The following is an 18,221-nucleotide window of genomic DNA, read 5'->3' as shown; positions in this document are numbered from 1 at the left end:
TTTCTTCCGCGAGAGGCACGGTTGTGCTTTAGCGAGAGTCACGGCCGTGCCTTTCGGAAACGAAAAAAAACGCATTTTCTATTTTTTTTCTTTCGCGAGAGTCACGGTTTTGCTTCCGCGAGAGGCACGGTTGTGCTTTCGCGAGAGTCACGGCCGTGCCTCTCGGAAAGGGAAAAACAAAACGCATTTTCTATTTTTTTTCTTTCGGGAGAGTCACGGTTTTGCTTCCGCGAGAGGCACGGTTGTGCTTTCACGAAAGTCACGGCCGTGCCTCTCGGAAAGGAAAAAAAATACGCGTTTTCTGTTTTTTCCCTTCCACGAGAGTCACGGTTTTGTTTTCACGAGAGGCACGGTTGTGCTTTCGCGAGAGTCACGGCCGTGCCTCTATCGGAAAGGAAAAAAAACCATGTTCTCGGTTCGGTTTTTTTGCCCGATTTTTTTCGTGAAAAAAAAGTTCGTCAAAACCTATCAACATGAGGTCTAGTTTTGAAGATCTCGACATGAGGAATCAAACGGTGAAAACGGTTCAAGATTCGGACGCACGGTTTAAGAGATAAAACGTTTTGAATAAACGGATCTACGAAAAAAGAGAAAACTCCCGGGTTGCGACAAGTGGCGCGCTGCATGTGCGCCACTTATCGCGACATGGGAAAGTGGAGTGCTCTTTGCAACGAGTACTTCTTAATTAGTGATTTCGGGAAAAACCGAAGTAGTGTTATAATGTTTAGAGGGGCCAATGATTTGCTAAAGGCCCAAGGTTGGAAGGCCCACTATCACATCACATAGTGGGCTGGGCGTGTTATGTCCTGAAGTTCTGCCTGCAGTCCTACCCTAGCTCCCCACCAGAGCACACCCGAGCGGACCGACGCCGCCGCCGCCGCCGCCGCCGCCGCAACAAGAGCCGACGCTAGCTCGCCGCCGTCCGCCTCCTTCCCTCTGGGCAGCCAGCACCGCAGCAGTGTTGAGTCCAGCACCAGAACCAGAACCTTCCCTCTGTCGGTGGGCTGCGGCGCCGTCCGTCCGTTGAGGAGGGCAAGAATGAAGGGCGGTAGGAAGAACCTGCGGCGCGCGTGCGAGGAGGGCACCGCGGTGACGCTGGCGGAGGGCGAGAGCATCATGCAGGTCGTCACGCTGCGCGGCTCCAACCTCATCGAGGTACCTACCCTCTCTCCCTCCCTCTCTTCAAAATTGCTTCTTGCTCACTCTGCCTTCCTGCTGCCGCCGTGCTGGTGCTGGTTTTAGGTGACGGACGGCGAGGGCGTCAAGTCTCTCGCCCTCTTCCCCGCCAAGTTCCAGAAGAGCTTCTGGATCAAGAACGGTCAGTCATTTATTTAGTACCAAAAAATGGCTTGGCTTTTATATATACTTCACCACGCTAAGAAAACTAGCTCTGATCAAGAATGGTGAATGAATGAATGAATGTGCAGGGAATTTCGTGGTTGTTGATGCTAGTGGGAGGGACGAGGCTCTCGAATCTGGAAGCAAGATAGCCTGTGTCGTGTCACGGGTCCTCTTTCATGATCAAGTTCGTGCGCTCGAGAAATCTGGCAAATGGTGAGTTTGTTGCTCAATTCCCCTCTGCTCTGCTGCTCCCTCTCCCTGAATGAATATTTACTGCACTACTTTACTTGACAAAGTAAACATTACGTAGTTACTACTTACTTGGAGTGGATTTACGTTCCCTAAATGCAAGTATGCAAATTCTAGGATAAGTTTGTACTTTACTGGAGACCAATGCCCAATTCACCACTAGGCACAAGTCATCTGTGGACATAATTGCTCTGCAACTTTGGGTTAGTTAAAATTAACCTGCCTTGGGTCATGACATCAGCCACCCACTGCACTTGTTTGTGTCATGTGAAACAGACCGAATGATTTGCTTGCTTGATCAAGTAAAATTTAGCAGGATACTTCATACAAGTACTGTACTACCTTAAATAATTGGCACTGGTTTCTCCCTAAAACTTATACTCTAATTAGCAGTTTAGCACTGGTCTTCTAATATGGTTTTGTGCTTCACATCCATTCTGACGAGTGTCCCGATATGTGCAATGGTCTTCTTACCAACTGAAGAAGACTTCCTTTTGTTGCATTGCAACACAAGGTATAACAATACACCCTCCTAGTCCTAGCAATATATCTAAATTTCTTGTGTTTATGATACCTGTTATCCACCAAGCTGCAGTATAGGCTTGTATGTAGTGTGTTCTATCACCCAGGCCAAGATGTACAATAATTTTCCAATTCTAGGCACAACTCAAGACTTCCTTTTGTCGCGATAGAATTTGTAAGAATACACCCTCCTAGTCCTGGCAATATGTCTAAATTTCTTGTGTTTATGATAGCTGTCTGTTACTCCCTCCGTCCCATAATATAACATCATTTTGCAAGCTATGTTAGGTTGCAAAATGGTCTTATGTTATATTTAACTATATGTCTGCTGTGGTTGCTTGTAATCTGATATATGACCTACTTCCCAGTTTGTGCTAGTTTGTCTGGCTGTTTTAGTAATAGTACCTCTGTCCCATATTAACTGACGCTCAAACAAATGTATCTAGACGTATTGTATCAAATTCACTTTCCATGTGATATGCTGGTAGGTGGTAGCCAGTGCTGCATTTCAACAACCTAAATGGTGTGGTAAAAACAAAATTTGGGCAAACAGCCTAAATGGTTTGATTCTGGTTTTGCCTGCTCTGATGGAACATGGAAATGGTACCGAGCACTGATACTATATGAAAATGTTGATGTGATATAAGTTGATGGCAAAATTCTAATACTTCATTGTACTAAATAAGCGACAATTAATGTGGATCGGAGGGAGTAATGAAGATCCTAAAATATTTCCAGAAGGTCTTGTTAATAATAATGTGCCAGTTTGTTGGTTTTCGTACGAGCTCTGCATCAGTAGTCTATCTACTTGATAAAATCAGGATTGTTAGCTTGTTACTGATTCACTCATCTTTCTTATGCCAGGCCGGCTATCTTCAAGTCAACTCCCAATGGGTGGGCGACAGGGCCACAAGGAACGACATCACAGGCTGAGGAAGAGCAGAACTCTGATGAAGACGACTCTGATGATATGCCGCCACTTGAGGCAAACACGAACAGAAATAGACCGTTTGACGTGCATTCCGATACAGAAAGTGACTCTGATTCTTGAACTGGTAGACGACTTGGGAATAGTCATCATCCTATGGTTACCGTCCACCTGTACACCTAATGTATTTATGCTTGTCGAATTTGGGCATGACATCATAAACTTACGGCCCAATCTGTCAAAGATATAGTAGTCAGTGCGTTTTGTCGACATTAAGTGGCAGGGCATGTGGAGGCCTGTCACCTCTAGTGTAATATGAAGAAAACAAGAATGTTGCACCTAGCTTATTGTGGTTGTGGATGTTATTGTGCAAGTCTGCTTGCTTTCCACCTTGAAAGTGGATTGAAAAGGACCCAGCAAGCTAGCTTTGCTTTGCCCTGCCTAGTTAATTCCAGTTGTACTAGGTCTCAAGATGGTGCCACAGCTGCACAAGAAACAAATTCACCGATTTTGACAATTCAAGTCACACAAATTGATATGATTTACTCCTACTGATAAACAACTCTTGCCATATGAGAGGAGAGCCTCAACAAATTAAGCTACCTACCTTTAGGAGCATTATTTATATATATATATATATATATATATATATATATATATATATATATATATATATATATATATATATATTATAGGTGCTCTGCATTTTGCTAATAGTTTAAGTATGGGTTCATTCTCTTGTCGGTGCATTGTTAATGTGTTTGTTACTTATTAAATCTTTAATATTGTGCTTTGACTTGGGTAGAAAGTAGTAGTGATGATATTATAAATTGGCAGGCATTCCTTTGAATACTTGTTTTCCAGTTGCCCAACTCCTCTCTGAATATGGTTTTAATCACCATTAAGCAATGTTATCCTGTGCAGAAGGTGATGGAGGAAGGGGGCCGTGGCCGTGGACCTCCTCCTCGAGAGTAGATTGGCTGGCCCGTCGACTATTGAATGGGACAAGTCTCATCTTTGCTAGATTAATTAATGCCTGTTGCAACTTTATCTGGTTAGGTTTATGTTCAAAGTTGATAAGAGTGACTCGGTGTGGGGGGATGAGGCTAGTTACAGTATGATTTTGTAGCTAGGTTAATTCTTGCATTTGCTTTTATATACCAGACCTGGGTATCATATCATTCCAACTGTGTGGCATCCTGAATGTGTTTATCATCAAATCTAGCTTTGTTTCTGATTTAGTATCCTGAGGATGCATGCATGGTAGCTGGAATCAATCAAATTAAATTGCCTGGCGTGCTGGTGATTTAAAGTAATATTCCTCCTCTGGCATGGCTTGATCAAGATTTGTGGGCACATGAAAACATACTAGAAAATAAATAGATAGCAAGGATTTGTTTGCTCTGCCTACCATTGTGGTTGAGAAATACAGTAAGTTGTTGGTGGCTTGTGGACGCTAGCTGCCTGACATATATGCTTTGATGTGCTCAAGCCAAACCGGGTATGCTTGATGTGCTCAAGCCAAACCAAGTTCCTGATGCTTGATGCTTCCTTGGGGCCAGCTATGCTATGGTGTTGGTGGACGCCTCCCTCTGCTAACTTAACTTTTCTCCCAGAATTGGACGGACCTCTTCTCCTAGGATGATTTGCGAGTAGCCAGCTTTTCTTCTGATACTTTTTTTGATGACTTAATTAATTAATTAGGAAGATCGATGCCTCACAAGTGCAGAACAAAGAAGCTGACAAGAGGTTTCAAGGCTCATTTCATGGATTTAAATTTCTGAATTGTTCAAGATGATTTTGTATTTTTGGCTATTAATCTGCATGTGTTTAGAATACTGTTTAATTTCTATTCACTTCATTCGCTGCTACTCAATACTATAAAATAATAACTGGACCATAACACTTGTACTTGAGTTCCCTCCACATTTTCTCATCCGGGCCGGCTTGAGACCGTCACAGTGTTAAACTGCAACAGTACAAAACACGAATTACAAACGCACAGCCACACTCACCAAGGCATTGTTTTTTTTTTGAAATGCTCACCTGAATATATTTCAAAAGTGGCAGTAAACACCAAGGCAATATTCACACACACACACACACACACACACACACTCACACAGTGGCATACAACAATAATATTCACACACACACACACACACACACTCACACAGTGGCATACAACAATAATATTCACACACACACACACAATGGCACAAAACAACAAACAATAAATTGTTAGCAGGACCTAAGTAAACAAAATCTAGACCCTCAAGGTCTCGAAAATACTCTAGGAAGCTAGAGCCTGATTATCTTCATCACTCGGTACAGAAAAAGATTCTGCTGTTTTAGCCATTAATAAATATATGTGAAATATGGAACATAACGACATGAACGGATACCTCGTGTCCTAAAAATCCAGGATGCATGTAAGAAAAATGCAATCGGCAGGTGTTTAACTAGCGAGCTATCAATTAAATTACAAGTTCCCCAGCAAACAAAGAATATTAACTCAAGATTCTGTAATCGTAATCAAATTAGTCAGAAGACCGCAAGATGTATTGAAAGATGCTTTGTAAGTACAATATAAAATAAACTGGCATATGTACAAAGCATTGATATATAGTGATCAAAGTAGCATCCAGGATGACCTAAGTAGAAACATAACTTGTAAGTGTAGAATCAGCAGGAGTCATTCAAATTAGCCTTGCTGGCTATCAATCAAAACAAAACTAGCAAGTTCCCCATCAACCCGAGCAGATGCAACTCAAGATTCCATGATACAAATTCCACTGAATAAGAGACTGAAAAATCAATTCCATAAGCAACAAACTAGAATCATATTTATTGAAGATGACACTAATCGAAGAAATGACAAGAGTAGAATGTTCAAGAAGCACCAATGAGAAGAACATTCCCTTCTGAGAAATCAATTCCATAAGCAACAAACCAGAATCATGCATGACACTAACCGGAGACATGCAAAAGGTAGATTCAAAAAACCACGAATTATGGCGCATAGGTTACCTGGTACAATTTTGCGCTCAAAAGCAAAAGCAGACAACAGCGACAATGTCTGTCAAAATAAAATCATCTCAAACTTAATTTCACCCACTAGTACAATATATGAATCAAAAGCAGTTGTAAATTCTAGCTAATTGGTGTCATCGATGGCAACTGATGGTGCAGCTGCAAGAGTTTTCCAACAATTCAGCTGGTGCTACTAGTTGTTGCTTTGTGCAAGTGTTGTTTCCTGTCTAGTTGCTTTTCACTTTGTGGATCCAAAAGAACCCATCAAGCCAGCTTTGCTTTGCTTTGCCCTAGTTTAATTGCAATTATGTGGTGGTATGGAGGAGATTCAGTAAAATTTGATTTGTTTGGAATAAATATGCTGCTTACCAATTTTTTCCAGACATGTTTGACTTGATCATACTGTATATGTTAATTTATTTGTTGAGATTTCAAATCTAATCATTCAACATTATAACCCACCTCTGTCCATCACATATAGTATCTGCCATTTGAACAGCTAGCCATTTAAATTTAAACTTAAAAACCTGGCTCTGGCTTGTTCGTGGCGATCTCATGCATGTAACCAGTATCTACCAATCCAATGCCATATATGAGAGAAGAGAAAAACAAATAAAGCTATCTTAATTTTACCTGAACAGAAAAACTAGTGTTAATGCTGCCAAGGAGGAAGTAGGATCAGTTTCAGGAAACATGCCGATCACTACTACTACTATATGTATGCATGCATCCTACTACTATATATGTCAGGATTTTTAGTTGCTTACAATGGCGAAGTGATGAATCTACATAGGAACACGACGTGATGCATCATGCATCCCTTTCCAATACATACAAGCAAAGCACGCTCAACTCGCAGATTAGCAGTGCAAGGCTGTGGGGATGACCACCAAAGCCACGAGACCGACATGAAAGGAGGCAAGTGATAACAGACCACAACAGAGCGAAAATGACCAATGCTCAAAAGGACACAAGTGATGGTTTTAATTAAATTGCAGATAGGCAACAAGACAAAAAAACACATTGGTAGCAATTATGGATCTCCTTTGATCATACAAAAGTGAGAATTAAGTTCACAACTAAGACTAGCGATACAAGAGATGGCATTTGTCGCCGCAAACTCAACCACCACCATCTTACTCTGCCTCAGCTTCACCACTCTTCTTATTGTCCCTCAGAACTGCATCCCCGCATGGAGTAGATTGTCAATGTCAACGAAGTGCTCTGGGATACGTGCCTGGAAATCCGCTATGGTCATGCAGCCTGATAGAACCTGTTCTGGCAGACCATATAAGAGTGTGCTGAGATTTCCAACTTGCGTTGCGAGCACTCCAGCCCTAAATCTGATCTCGGTCTTAGCACGTCTTAGCTCACCCGCTTGGTACTTAATCTGAGCAAGCGTGTGGAGAACGCTATTAGGCCCCTGTAAGGCGGCATGTGGATTCACAGCGGGCTGTAGGCCTTCGAGATCGCCGCGGAGGCGTTGGACAGAAAGAGCCAACCAGCTAAGTCCTTCCAGAATGATTAGCTTTTCACATGTCCACAACCTTGCTCTCACTAGGGAGTTCGTATGCAGTAAGAGCAAACGCTGCACCTTGACACGTCTCCGTCGTATCTACTTTTCCAAACACTTTTGCCCTTGTTTTGGACTCTAACTTGCATGATTTGAATGGAACTAACTCGGACTAACGCTGTTTTCAGCAGAATTGCCATTGTGTTATTTATGTGCAGATACAAACGTTCTCGGAATGACCTGAAACTCCACAGAACTTATTTTTGGAAAATGAGAAAAATACTGGCGAAAGAATCAAGGCCAGGGGGCCCACACCCTGTCCACGAGGGTGGGGGGCGCGCCCCCCTGCCTCGTGGGCCCCCTGGTGCTCCACCGACCTCAACTCCAACTCCATATATTCGTGTTCGGGGAGAAAAAAAACAGAGAGAAGGATTCATCGCGTTTTACGATATAGAACCGCCGCCAAGCCCTAAACTCTCTCAGGAGGGCTGATCTGGAGTCCATTTGGGGCTCCGGAGAGGGGAATCCGTTGCCGTCGTCATCATCAACCATCCTCCATCACCAATTTCATAATGCTCACCGCCGTGCGTGAGTAATTCCATCGTAGGCTTGCTGGACGGTGATGGGTTGGATGAGATCTATCATATAATCGAGTTAGTTTTGTTAGGGTTTGATCCCTAGTATCCATTATGTTCTGAGATTGATGTTGCTATGACTTTGCTATGCTTAATGCTTGTCACTAGGGCCCGAGTGTCATGATTTTAGATCTGAACCTATTATGTTTTCATGAATATATGTGAGTTCTTGATCCTATCTTGCAAGTCTATAGTCACCTACTATGTGTTATGATCCGGCAACCCCGAACTGACAATAATCGGGACCACTCCCGGTGATGACCGTAGTTTGAGGAGTTCATATATTCACTATGTGCTAATGCTTTGTTCCGGTACTCTATTAAAAGGAGGCCTTAATATTCCTTAGTTTCCATTAGGACCCCGCTACCACGGGAGGGTAGGACAAAAGATGTCATGCAAGTTCTTTTTCATAAGCACGTATGACTATATTCGGGATACATGCCTACATTATATTGATGAATTAGAACTAGTTATGTGTCACCCTATGTTATGACTGTTACATGATGAACCACATCCGACGTAATTATCCATCACCGATCCAATGCCTACGAGCTTTCACATATTGTTCTTCGCTTATTTACTTTTCCGCTGCTATTGTTACAATCATTACTGTCGGTGTCAAAACTGGTGGATCTCGTAGTAGGGGTCCTAAGCTAGGCGTCTTGGAGCGATGGTAACATGGACACGGGGTTTTACCCAGCTTCGGGCTCTCTTGATGAGATAATACCCTACATGCTGCTTTTGATTGTATTCAATGGGTGTAGTACAGAGTACATGTATCTACCACGAGATTGTAGTAATGAATATGAGATTGTCTATCGACTAGCCTGGCCTTGGTTTATATAAGATACCGGAGGCCTAGGGTTTAGGAGAGTCCTTTTCTTGGGCGCCAAGTCTTATGGAGTCTTCCTTGTATGCGGCAGAGGTTGTCCGAACTGGCCCATGAGTATGCGGCCACGGGGTCCTCGGCCCAATCTAACTGATCGGGAGACGACGTGGTGAGTACCCCCTAATCCAGGACACCATCAGTAGCCCCCTGAACCGGTCTTCAAGTTGGGGACGCTCCTCGATTCTTCCAAACTGTTCTTTATTTTCGGTCGTCGGTCTTAAAAGCTAGTTCAACAAATCTTTCCATCTTCGATCTTGAGGATCGCCAAAGTGAATCCGAAGTGTTTACACGTCGGGTATCCGAGGAGCCCCTTTAAGTTTCTGGCCTTTATCAATGCCTTGTTATTTTTATGCCACACCCTGGGTTTGAAGTTGTTCCCGGGTGGCAGTGTCCTCTTGCGTTCGAGCTCCAACGCCGGACTGTATCCGAGCTCCAACGCGGGACTATGTCCAAGCTCCAACGCCGGACTATGTCTGAGGTTTCATAGATCACCTTGGTTCAAAAAAGTGTTTAGCCGAGCTTAATGCCGGAAATGCCCTCTAAGGAGCCAGCCACTTGCATCCGAGCTATATGCCAAACTGCTTCCGAGGTGGCTCAGCACCTCGGTCATGGGCTGATTTTTATGAATTTAATTTTGAATTGTGCAATGTAATCTCTGCTGAGATGTATAACCAGTAGCTCTCAAGGTGCGTGTTGGCCTAATATCCGGGATGCACCTAAAGGAAAAAATCAAACTGCTGACCCTAGTAGCCCCTGAGACTCAGGTCGATTCATAAAATCAGCCTGAGGATCAATTCCCAGCTCGGCAACATACTTAGGAATAGAAGCACGGTGTGCAAAGTCCTCGAGACTCAGGTTGGGTGCGGCCGACCAACCTGAGGATAATAATCTCCTCGAAAACTATATTGCACTTTAAATTTTCTGCATTGGATTGTCAATGCAGTAGCCACGAGATAGCGGTTGGGTGGCAACACCAGATCAGGGGATCGATGTACCCCTTTAATAATTGTAAATAATAAGCACGAAGCCCATTAGCCCCCGAGCCTTAATGGGGGCACGGGTGGCCGAATTAAGGATCGATATCCAAAGTAAAATCACAAATTATGTGAAATGATTTTATGTATCCAAATACTTTACATCATCAATACTCGGATCCGCATTGTATAAAACTTGGTTGACCGACCATCGGCTTCCACCTCCTCGGCCAGTAGCCGAGGAGTGTTTGTCCTACTTTATAAAGCCTTTACAAGGGCAAAGATTTACGACAAACAAGACAATCCGGCCATACGGTTTTATAAACAAAGGTACGTAGAGAGATATGTTGTATTATTGTTTAATGTAGGAAACATCTTCCAAAGAAAATAGTCCTGCTATCGGTTCTTTTTTTGGGTTGTCATGCCAACCATGATCATGAGACCTCACCTCCGATAAATGTAGGAGAAAAATATTGAGGATTTAGTTCGGGGAAAGTTTATTTTGACTCCGTTGCGACCGTTTATCAGTTGAAAGTGGCCCATCGTCGGCATCTACCCCTTTGTAGATATTACACATGGTGTTTCCGCAATAACAAGACAACCCTTAGCCGACGTCTCGGTGCCTGAAGGCGGTTGTGTTAGCAGAAATGAGGCAATCAGATATGCGGGCTTTATAACTTTCACTTAGTCATAGGAGCTTAAAGTCGGGAGGCCAGTTACTAGCCCCTGGTTAGTGTTCGGCGACAGCCGAGGTCAAGCCGTAAATACTTCGGCCGATGTTATGAACGGCTCATCATTTAACATAGTCATCGGATTGCTGACCAGTTTTCGCTTATTGTGACAGTCAATTTTCGGCTTTCTCCACTGAGGTGCTTAACCATGCGAGCTGGAAGCACAATCTCATAGTTTTTCTTTTTGCACACCTAGCCGAATAACACGGAACGTAGGCGGCAAGCACAGGAGCCGGACAACCTAACTATTGACCGAAGACATAATTCGAAACCAATGCACATATAGCAATATCCGAGAATGTTTGTGCCGAATCTCTAAAGGTGTTCGACATTGCACTACGAGACTTACGTGGGAAACACACAAATAGTTTAAAAGTGCCCTAGGCTTGTGTTTGATGTACATTTGTACATAATTTAACAAGAAAATTTATTCATGGAAATGAATGAATTTACTAAGTACACAGACTCCTCATGTGTGTGTTTAGTTCCGAAACCATGCATGGCCCTACGTGCACGCCCTAGTGCATGTGCATGTACGTGCATGGCTGTGGTGTTTACGCACTAGCACTTGTACCGTTGTACGTACTAGAGGCCAGGTCTATACAGGCCGAATACCCGTGCCGGACTACCGGGGTGCGTATGTATGTACTCGAATACTTACATACTGGCCGGCCATACATATATACATATCCAAATCGCCCGCGTAATGTATGCGTGCATGCGTACCAGTGCGTATCATTATGCACTATCATATATGTACGTATTCGGTCATGCGGCCGGCGGCCAGCTACACGTATTATACAAGATGACACCCACACAATTAGCTGGCTAGATAAAATACGTGAGATTTGGCTTAGGCTCAGACTTTGCCAAAGTGTGGTCACGTTCCGGTTGCAAACACGTTCAAGCGATCGAAGTACCGGTATGCTTTTGTTATGCTTTGTTTTGCAGAAGGAGCCGATTGACTTGGACGAGGGGTTGAAGCACCGGCGTGATATCTTAAATAGATCGCCATCTATATCCTGTCCAAGAAAATCGTAACAAGAGGACGGCAGCGCTCATAGCGCTCTGGCTACCTCTCTGGCCTATAAATAGAGAACCCAGGCACGCATGGCAGGGGGGCAGAACTCACGCACACACGGAGGCACGGCCAGAGGAAGACCAAGGCGCACCTCCATCCATCCATCCATCCACGCAGCACATCCATCCCTTGCACACATCAATCCATCCACGCACCTCCAGCCATCACGCATAATACAGCCATCCATCCAATACGCAGCCCTCCCGCCGGGAGATCAACCAGATCAATCCGGCCAGCGACGACGCGAGCATGCCGATCGTTTTCTCGCAAGGTGAGGACCTCAACTAATCTCTCCCTCCCGTGCCATCTCTTCCTTATCTCTGCATCTCCCTCGATGGCGATGACCGGAGTTGCGTCCGGACGGCCGGACTCGAGGCGGGCCGTCGCCCCCATCTCATCTCTTTAAAGACGGCGACGCGGCATCGGTGCTGCCGTCTATGCGACCCCGGCGCACTCTCCACCGGCGACGACGAACCGGGGCCATCGTCTTTGCACGGCCTTCGGCCCGCCCGCCACTCACGACGATGACCTGCTGGGGTGGGCGCCCTCGGCACACTCCCCGCGCAAGGCGACAACTACCACAAAGACGGCGACAACGTGTCGGGGCTGCCGCCCACGGGCGCCCCCGACGCACTCTCCGCACATGACGACGATGTACCGGGGCCGTCGATCGTGCGCGGTCTCCGGCGCACCCTTCGTCGCCTAGTCTGCCGGCAACACCATCGTGTCGGGACTCGGCGGCACACATCGTTCAACTCGGCGCACTCTAGTGCATCCCCTTCTAATTATACCATCGGCGGCGCCTGGGCGACGCACCGCCGCATCGCGAGGCCTTACTCGCCCAGTCTCATCGGTCCATGGAGGCGACATGGGCTGATCGGGACTCGTCGACACGCATCTCGACTCGGCACACTCTAGTGCGCCCCCTTCTAATTACACCGTTGGCGGCGCCTGGGCGACTCACCGCCACATCGCGAGGCCTTACTCGCCCAGTCTCGTCCATGGAGGCGTCATGGGCTGGTCGGGACTCGTCGACATGCATCTCGACTCGGCGCACTCTAGTGCGCCCCCTTCTAATTACACCATCGGCGGCGCCTAGGTGACGCACCGCCGCATCACAAGGCCTTACTTGCCTGTCTCACCGGTCCATGGAGGCACCATGGACCGGTCGGGACTCGTCGACACGCGTCGTTTGACTCGGCGCCATCTAGTGCGCCATCCCTTCTACTTACACCGTCGGCGGCGCCAAGGCGAGGCACCGCCGCATCACGAGGCCTTACTCGCCTGTCTCACCGGTCCATGGAGGCGTCATGGACTGGTCGGGACTCGTCGACACGCGTCGTTCGACTCGGCGCCATCTAGTGCGCCACCCCTTCTACTTACACCGTCGGCGGCACCAAGGCGAGGCACCGCCGCATCGCGAGGTCGTACTCGCCCCTTTTCACCGGTCCATGGAGGCACCATGGGCTGGTCTGGACTCGTCGACACGATTCGTTCGACTCGGCGCCATCTAGGGCGCCACCCCTTCTACCTACACCCTCAGCGGCGCCTGGGTGAGGCTCCTCCGCATCGCGAGGTCTCCTTCGCCATTGTCTTGCCGGTCCATGGAGGCACCATGGGCTGGCCGTGACTCGGCAGCATGGTCCATTTGACGCGTCGGCGGTGGCGCCGCGCTCGACGAGTCACCTCCCCTCGTCGTAACCATGGAGACGACGCGACACTCGATGAGTCACGATGACTCGTCATAGCTATGGCGGCGGAGACAAACATTCTACTATGGTCGGGACACGCTTAAGCGTATCTCGCAGCCTCCCCCTTCGTCGGCACGAACACGTGTCACACTTGCCGAGCGGTGCAAGGTGGCGAGTTCCTCCGCCATTGGCGGCGGTGTATGCGGTCATCGACGGATGTGTGCACGCCATGTGTCGCACATCCATCCACTCTTTCTTCTCCTATCGACATCTACTCCCGCGGGGCATACCCCTCGCACATCCGGCGAATCTACAAAGTCATCGACGACGTCCAAGCCAAGCCCAACCATGCATGCTACTTCAACAACACATCGACGCCGCTTGAGACCGACGAGGCAAGACGTCGTAGGCGGGCGTGGCCGGAGCAAAGGCCACGTTCTCGACGGCGCGTGTACCACTCCGTACACGGACTCTGCCGCCGCCACACACACACCACCACCACCATGCATGAGGAACGCGAAGCGAAGACCGAAGATGACGACTGCGCAGCTTAATTGAAGGTGTCCCGTGGTACTATCCGCGGGAGTAATTAACCGGGGGCTTTCCGAGGCCCCCGAGAACCAGGAGACCGTGATCGCTTGATCACTTTGGCCGCGCCAACAGGCCCCACACATTTTCTTTTCCTCTTCTTGTATTTGTGTACTTCGTACACTGGCACGCCCACAACTTTTTGTTCCCCGGTGCAAAGGGAGACGCTTATACAAACCCCCTATTCTTTTTTGTATGAGCAATGTCTCTTTCCTTTTTCGTGTCAAACAGCTTGGAAAACCAAAAAACCTCAGGAAAAACTTGACGTCCGAACTGGATCAAGTGTTTGGTGCCAATCCGAAAAATTGGTCTTAGAAAAAAAAAGGGGCGCTTCTGTCATGCTTTAACATGACGCATCCTATCACAAGACTTCAAGCGGGTCAGCCTTCATCTTCAACCTCCCTATCCCGAAGGCGGGGTGTTTCTCGTTAGGCCAGTTTAGCGAACTAAAACTTGAGCGGCTTGAGAGAGAAATCAGGCTACCCGGCTATTGACCACACACTCGCGTCGAAAAAGGAGTGATAGAAAAAGAATTTGCAATGACTGAGAAGAAAAATTTATTGTAAAACGGCTCATGCAAATTTAAGAGCCCCCAAGTGACTTGGGTAAAAGAATTTTATGTATAATGATTGTATGTACCAAAGTACTTATATCATATCTGTGTTCACCCGAACTTTATACGCGTCTTAACCGACCGTCGGCTTCTCCCTCTTCGGTCAAGGGCCGAAAAGTGTTATGTACTCCACATGTCGAGAATATCGACTATGTTTCCGATAACTAGGCAATCAGGCCATAAGGCTGTAACAGACAAAGCGCGCTCAGGGAACTTATGCTATATTACTCACAAAGTGTAAGAAGCATCTTAAAAAAATAGTACCCCCACCGATACATTTCTTCAGTGCTCATTGTTACTATGAGACTTGTGCAATAGATTATTTGTACTCATGAGTTTCGTTGTGTGACGACCATAATTGAAAATAATAAGAGCGCTAACTTTCGGCTTCACCCAATCTGAGGTTCGGCTCGGATGACCCGATCGTGACAATCGCAGAGGTGCTCCCTTTACTCCCTAGCCGAACAATCGGGAATGTAGGGGTAAACACAGGAGCAAGGCAACCCAGCTTGCAAATTGCTTAAGTCAACATGGTGCATATTATGGCGTAATACACGAACAAGGAACGAAGCCGTACAAGTATAATCATTTGCAAGAGGAAAGACTTCATAAAGGAAGCCCCCAAATAAACTGGGTGTTTGAATTTGTGTGTCACAAACGAAGTTTTGACAAGGAGGTTTTCACAAACAACTTTTTGCCAAAAAAGTATAGTGCTTGGTCGAACCGAACAAAATTTAAAACTGAAAGTTTTTGGGCATGAAAGCGACTTAGCTGGTCAGTGTGTTCGGCATTGATGACGCGGTCCGAGCTTGATGCGGGACAAGGTTCCAGCCCCCAAGCAAGTCCCGAGGTGGCGGAGCGAAGAGCTCGGCATTCCGAAGTGGTGACATAGCACGACCGAGCGAGGAGTTCGGCATTCCGAAGTGGTGACATAGCACGGCCGAGCGAGGAGTTCGGCATTCCGAAGTGATGAGGCGAAACCCCCAGTCCGACCAAGTTGACGGAGCAGGTCGATAATGTGACGATGGAGTCCCCACGTCAGCAAAGTGACGACACAATTTGGTCAACAAAAGTGGGGCGACGGCGTCGGCACGCGGAGGTGACAGCACGACCCGGTCTAAGTCAATAGCCTGCACAGATAAAATAGTGCAAACCAAAAATAATAACAATAAAAAATGCATAGTTTATTTATGCGAAGTTGATAATTCCACGAATATAGCCTGGATGCCGAGGACGGTGTCGACGCGGGTCATTAATGCCACAATGAGGGCACGACGAAGCCTAAATTCATAGGGCGCAGGTCGGCAGGGCGACACCCGGAGCCCCGTCGCCAGCCGATGTGTCGCAAATAGGTGCAGCAAAGCCGAGGTGACGATGTAGACCAGTCGACGTCGGTTTACCTGTGCACATAAAATAGTGCCCGACAAAAGTAAGTATTTAACTTAAGCGAAGTAAGTAATTCAAGGAATATAGCATGTGCGTTGAGATCGAATCAGCAACGCACCGGCATCGATGTAGGTCGGAGCTTGAGCGACGACAATTTCAAGGCATTAGTGTAGACCGTGTCGCATCGGCAGTGTCCGTCTATCTGCTGATAAGAATCCCGGCTCCGAATTGTGAAATAATTAGCACACTTTTGATCATACCCATGCTAGTACGTGAGGGGTGTAGACTATTAATTGTGATACATAAAAAGTAGATGGAAAAGTAAACCACTAGTCCAAAGCGCAGATTATTTCCATGTATAATTAAATAATGAATAAAGCAAAGAAAAAGGATCGGATCTCCATGTGACTGCGCTGGGATTGGACAGACCGACGCCATGTATGAGGGTCGGTAAATTTTCTCTGCAAAAAATAGTGCAGTACAAGCCGACAGGGAATATTCGGCGTAATATTTTTACGCGCTTAATGAATAGTTAGGAGAAATAAAACCTGATTTATTCTGCACGTAGCGGACCGAAGAGGAAATTCTTCTACGTCCTAGGCGATCCAAGCAGACCGGCCTCCACGAGAAGTTGTAATGGCAATTGAGAAAGAGCAACCAAGAATCAAACATTAAATTTTACCATCACGTGAGCAAAAGCTGAGACGGACGTGCTGTGCTTAGACAAATAGTGCTACTATTTAAGGAATTGATTTACTTCCCTGGTGGATCACGTGAAGAAGAACTAGCATGGCCTTGGTTGATCACACGCAAACCTGAAAAAAAAGGTGTACAGCCCATGGCTGTCCTGAGGACCACATGCGGAACCTGAAAAGCGGTAGCGGCCGCCGATCCCCGTTTTCTTTTTCTGTTACAGCAGGTCCACGAATCTGAGCGTAGGGCACACGTATCAGCTTGATCGATCCGATCTTGACATAGAGCTCGGCCGCCGAACATCTTGCCGCCGCTCTAAGCGCGCGCCGCCATCTAGCGCTAGTATACCGATGCATACCTTCTGTCCAAAAAACATATCCGCGCGACGGCGGATCCATAGAATTGTTGATCGGTTGAACAAATTTTTCCGCGATTTCGATCTGCAAACAAAGCAAAGATACTTTTGCGAACAATTTGATCTATGCAAAACAGAATAAAGTGGAAATATAACACCTGATCATCCCATCAATCCGTGACGATCACCCAGCAGACTCTCTCAATGAAAGCATCAATGTCGGTGTCAAAACCGGCGGATCTCGTAGTAGGGGTCCAAAGCTAGGCGTCTTGGAGCGATGGTAACATGGACACGGGGTTTTACCCAGCTTCGGGCTCTCTTGATGAGATAATACCCTACATGCTGCTTTTGATTGTATTCAATGGGTGTAGTACAAAGTACATATATCTACCACGAGATTGTAGTAATGAATATGAGATTGTCTATCGACTAGCCTGACCTCGGTTTATATAAGACACCGGAGGCCTAGGGTTTAGGAGAGTCCTTGTCTTAGGCACCAAGTCTTATGGAGTCTTCCTTGTATGCGACAGGGGTTGTCCGAACTGACCCATGAGTATGCGGTCACGGGGTCCTCGGCCCAATCTAACTGATCGGGAGACGATGTGGTGAGTACCCCCTAATCCAGGACACCATCAACTACAAAACCCCAAAATATTACTTTTGCTACCGTTACCTTTGCTACTGTTACCACTACTATCATATTACTTTGCTACTAAACACTTTGCTGCAGATATTAAGTTTCAAGGTGTGGTTGAATTGACAACTCTGCTAATACTTGAGAATATTCTTTGGCTCCCCTTGTGTCGAATCAATAAATTTGGGTTGAATACTCTACCCTCAAAAGCTATTGCGATTCCCTACACTTGTTGGTTATCAAGACTAATTTCTGGCGCCGTTGCCGGGGAGCATAGCTCTATTCTTTGAGTCACTTGGGATTTATATCTGCTGGTCACTATGAAGAACTTGAAAGAGGAGAAAACTAAAATTTATCCCTCAAGT

The 18,221-nt window shown here is 46.4% G+C and overlaps 1 protein-coding gene across 1 annotated transcript; it reads left to right on the top strand.

Moving 5' to 3' along the window:
- The first annotated feature begins 812 nt into the window (after positions 1 to 812).
- LOC119362446 (probable RNA-binding protein EIF1AD) lies at positions 813 to 3,460 on the top strand. The gene is made up of 4 exons (XM_037627664.1): positions 813 to 1,155; positions 1,243 to 1,318; positions 1,428 to 1,554; positions 2,977 to 3,460. Exons 1-4 carry the CDS (start codon positions 1,039 to 1,041, stop codon positions 3,161 to 3,163), a joined length of 507 nt encoding a protein of 168 aa, XP_037483561.1. The 5' UTR covers positions 813 to 1,038; the 3' UTR covers positions 3,164 to 3,460.
- The last annotated feature ends 14,761 nt before the right edge of the window (positions 3,461 to 18,221 follow it).

This window comes from Triticum dicoccoides, chromosome 2B (assembly GCF_002162155.2).
Source record: "Triticum dicoccoides isolate Atlit2015 ecotype Zavitan chromosome 2B, WEW_v2.0, whole genome shotgun sequence".
Lineage (NCBI taxonomy): Eukaryota > Viridiplantae > Streptophyta > Magnoliopsida > Poales > Poaceae > Triticum > Triticum dicoccoides.
Note: the sequence above shows the minus strand (reverse complement) of the source record. Positions and strands in the feature narration are given on the sequence as shown.

Coding starts and splice junctions, on each gene's coding strand:
- LOC119362446 (XM_037627664.1), top strand. CDS start 1,039: ATGAAGGGCGGTAGGAAGAACCTGCGGCGCGCGTGCGAGGAGGGCACC. Junction 1,319..1,427: donor GAGCTTCTGGATCAAGAACG/GTCAGTCATTTA, acceptor ATGAATGTGCAG/GGAATTTCGTGGTTGTTGAT. Junction 1,555..2,976: donor CTCGAGAAATCTGGCAAATG/GTGAGTTTGTTG, acceptor TTCTTATGCCAG/GCCGGCTATCTTCAAGTCAA.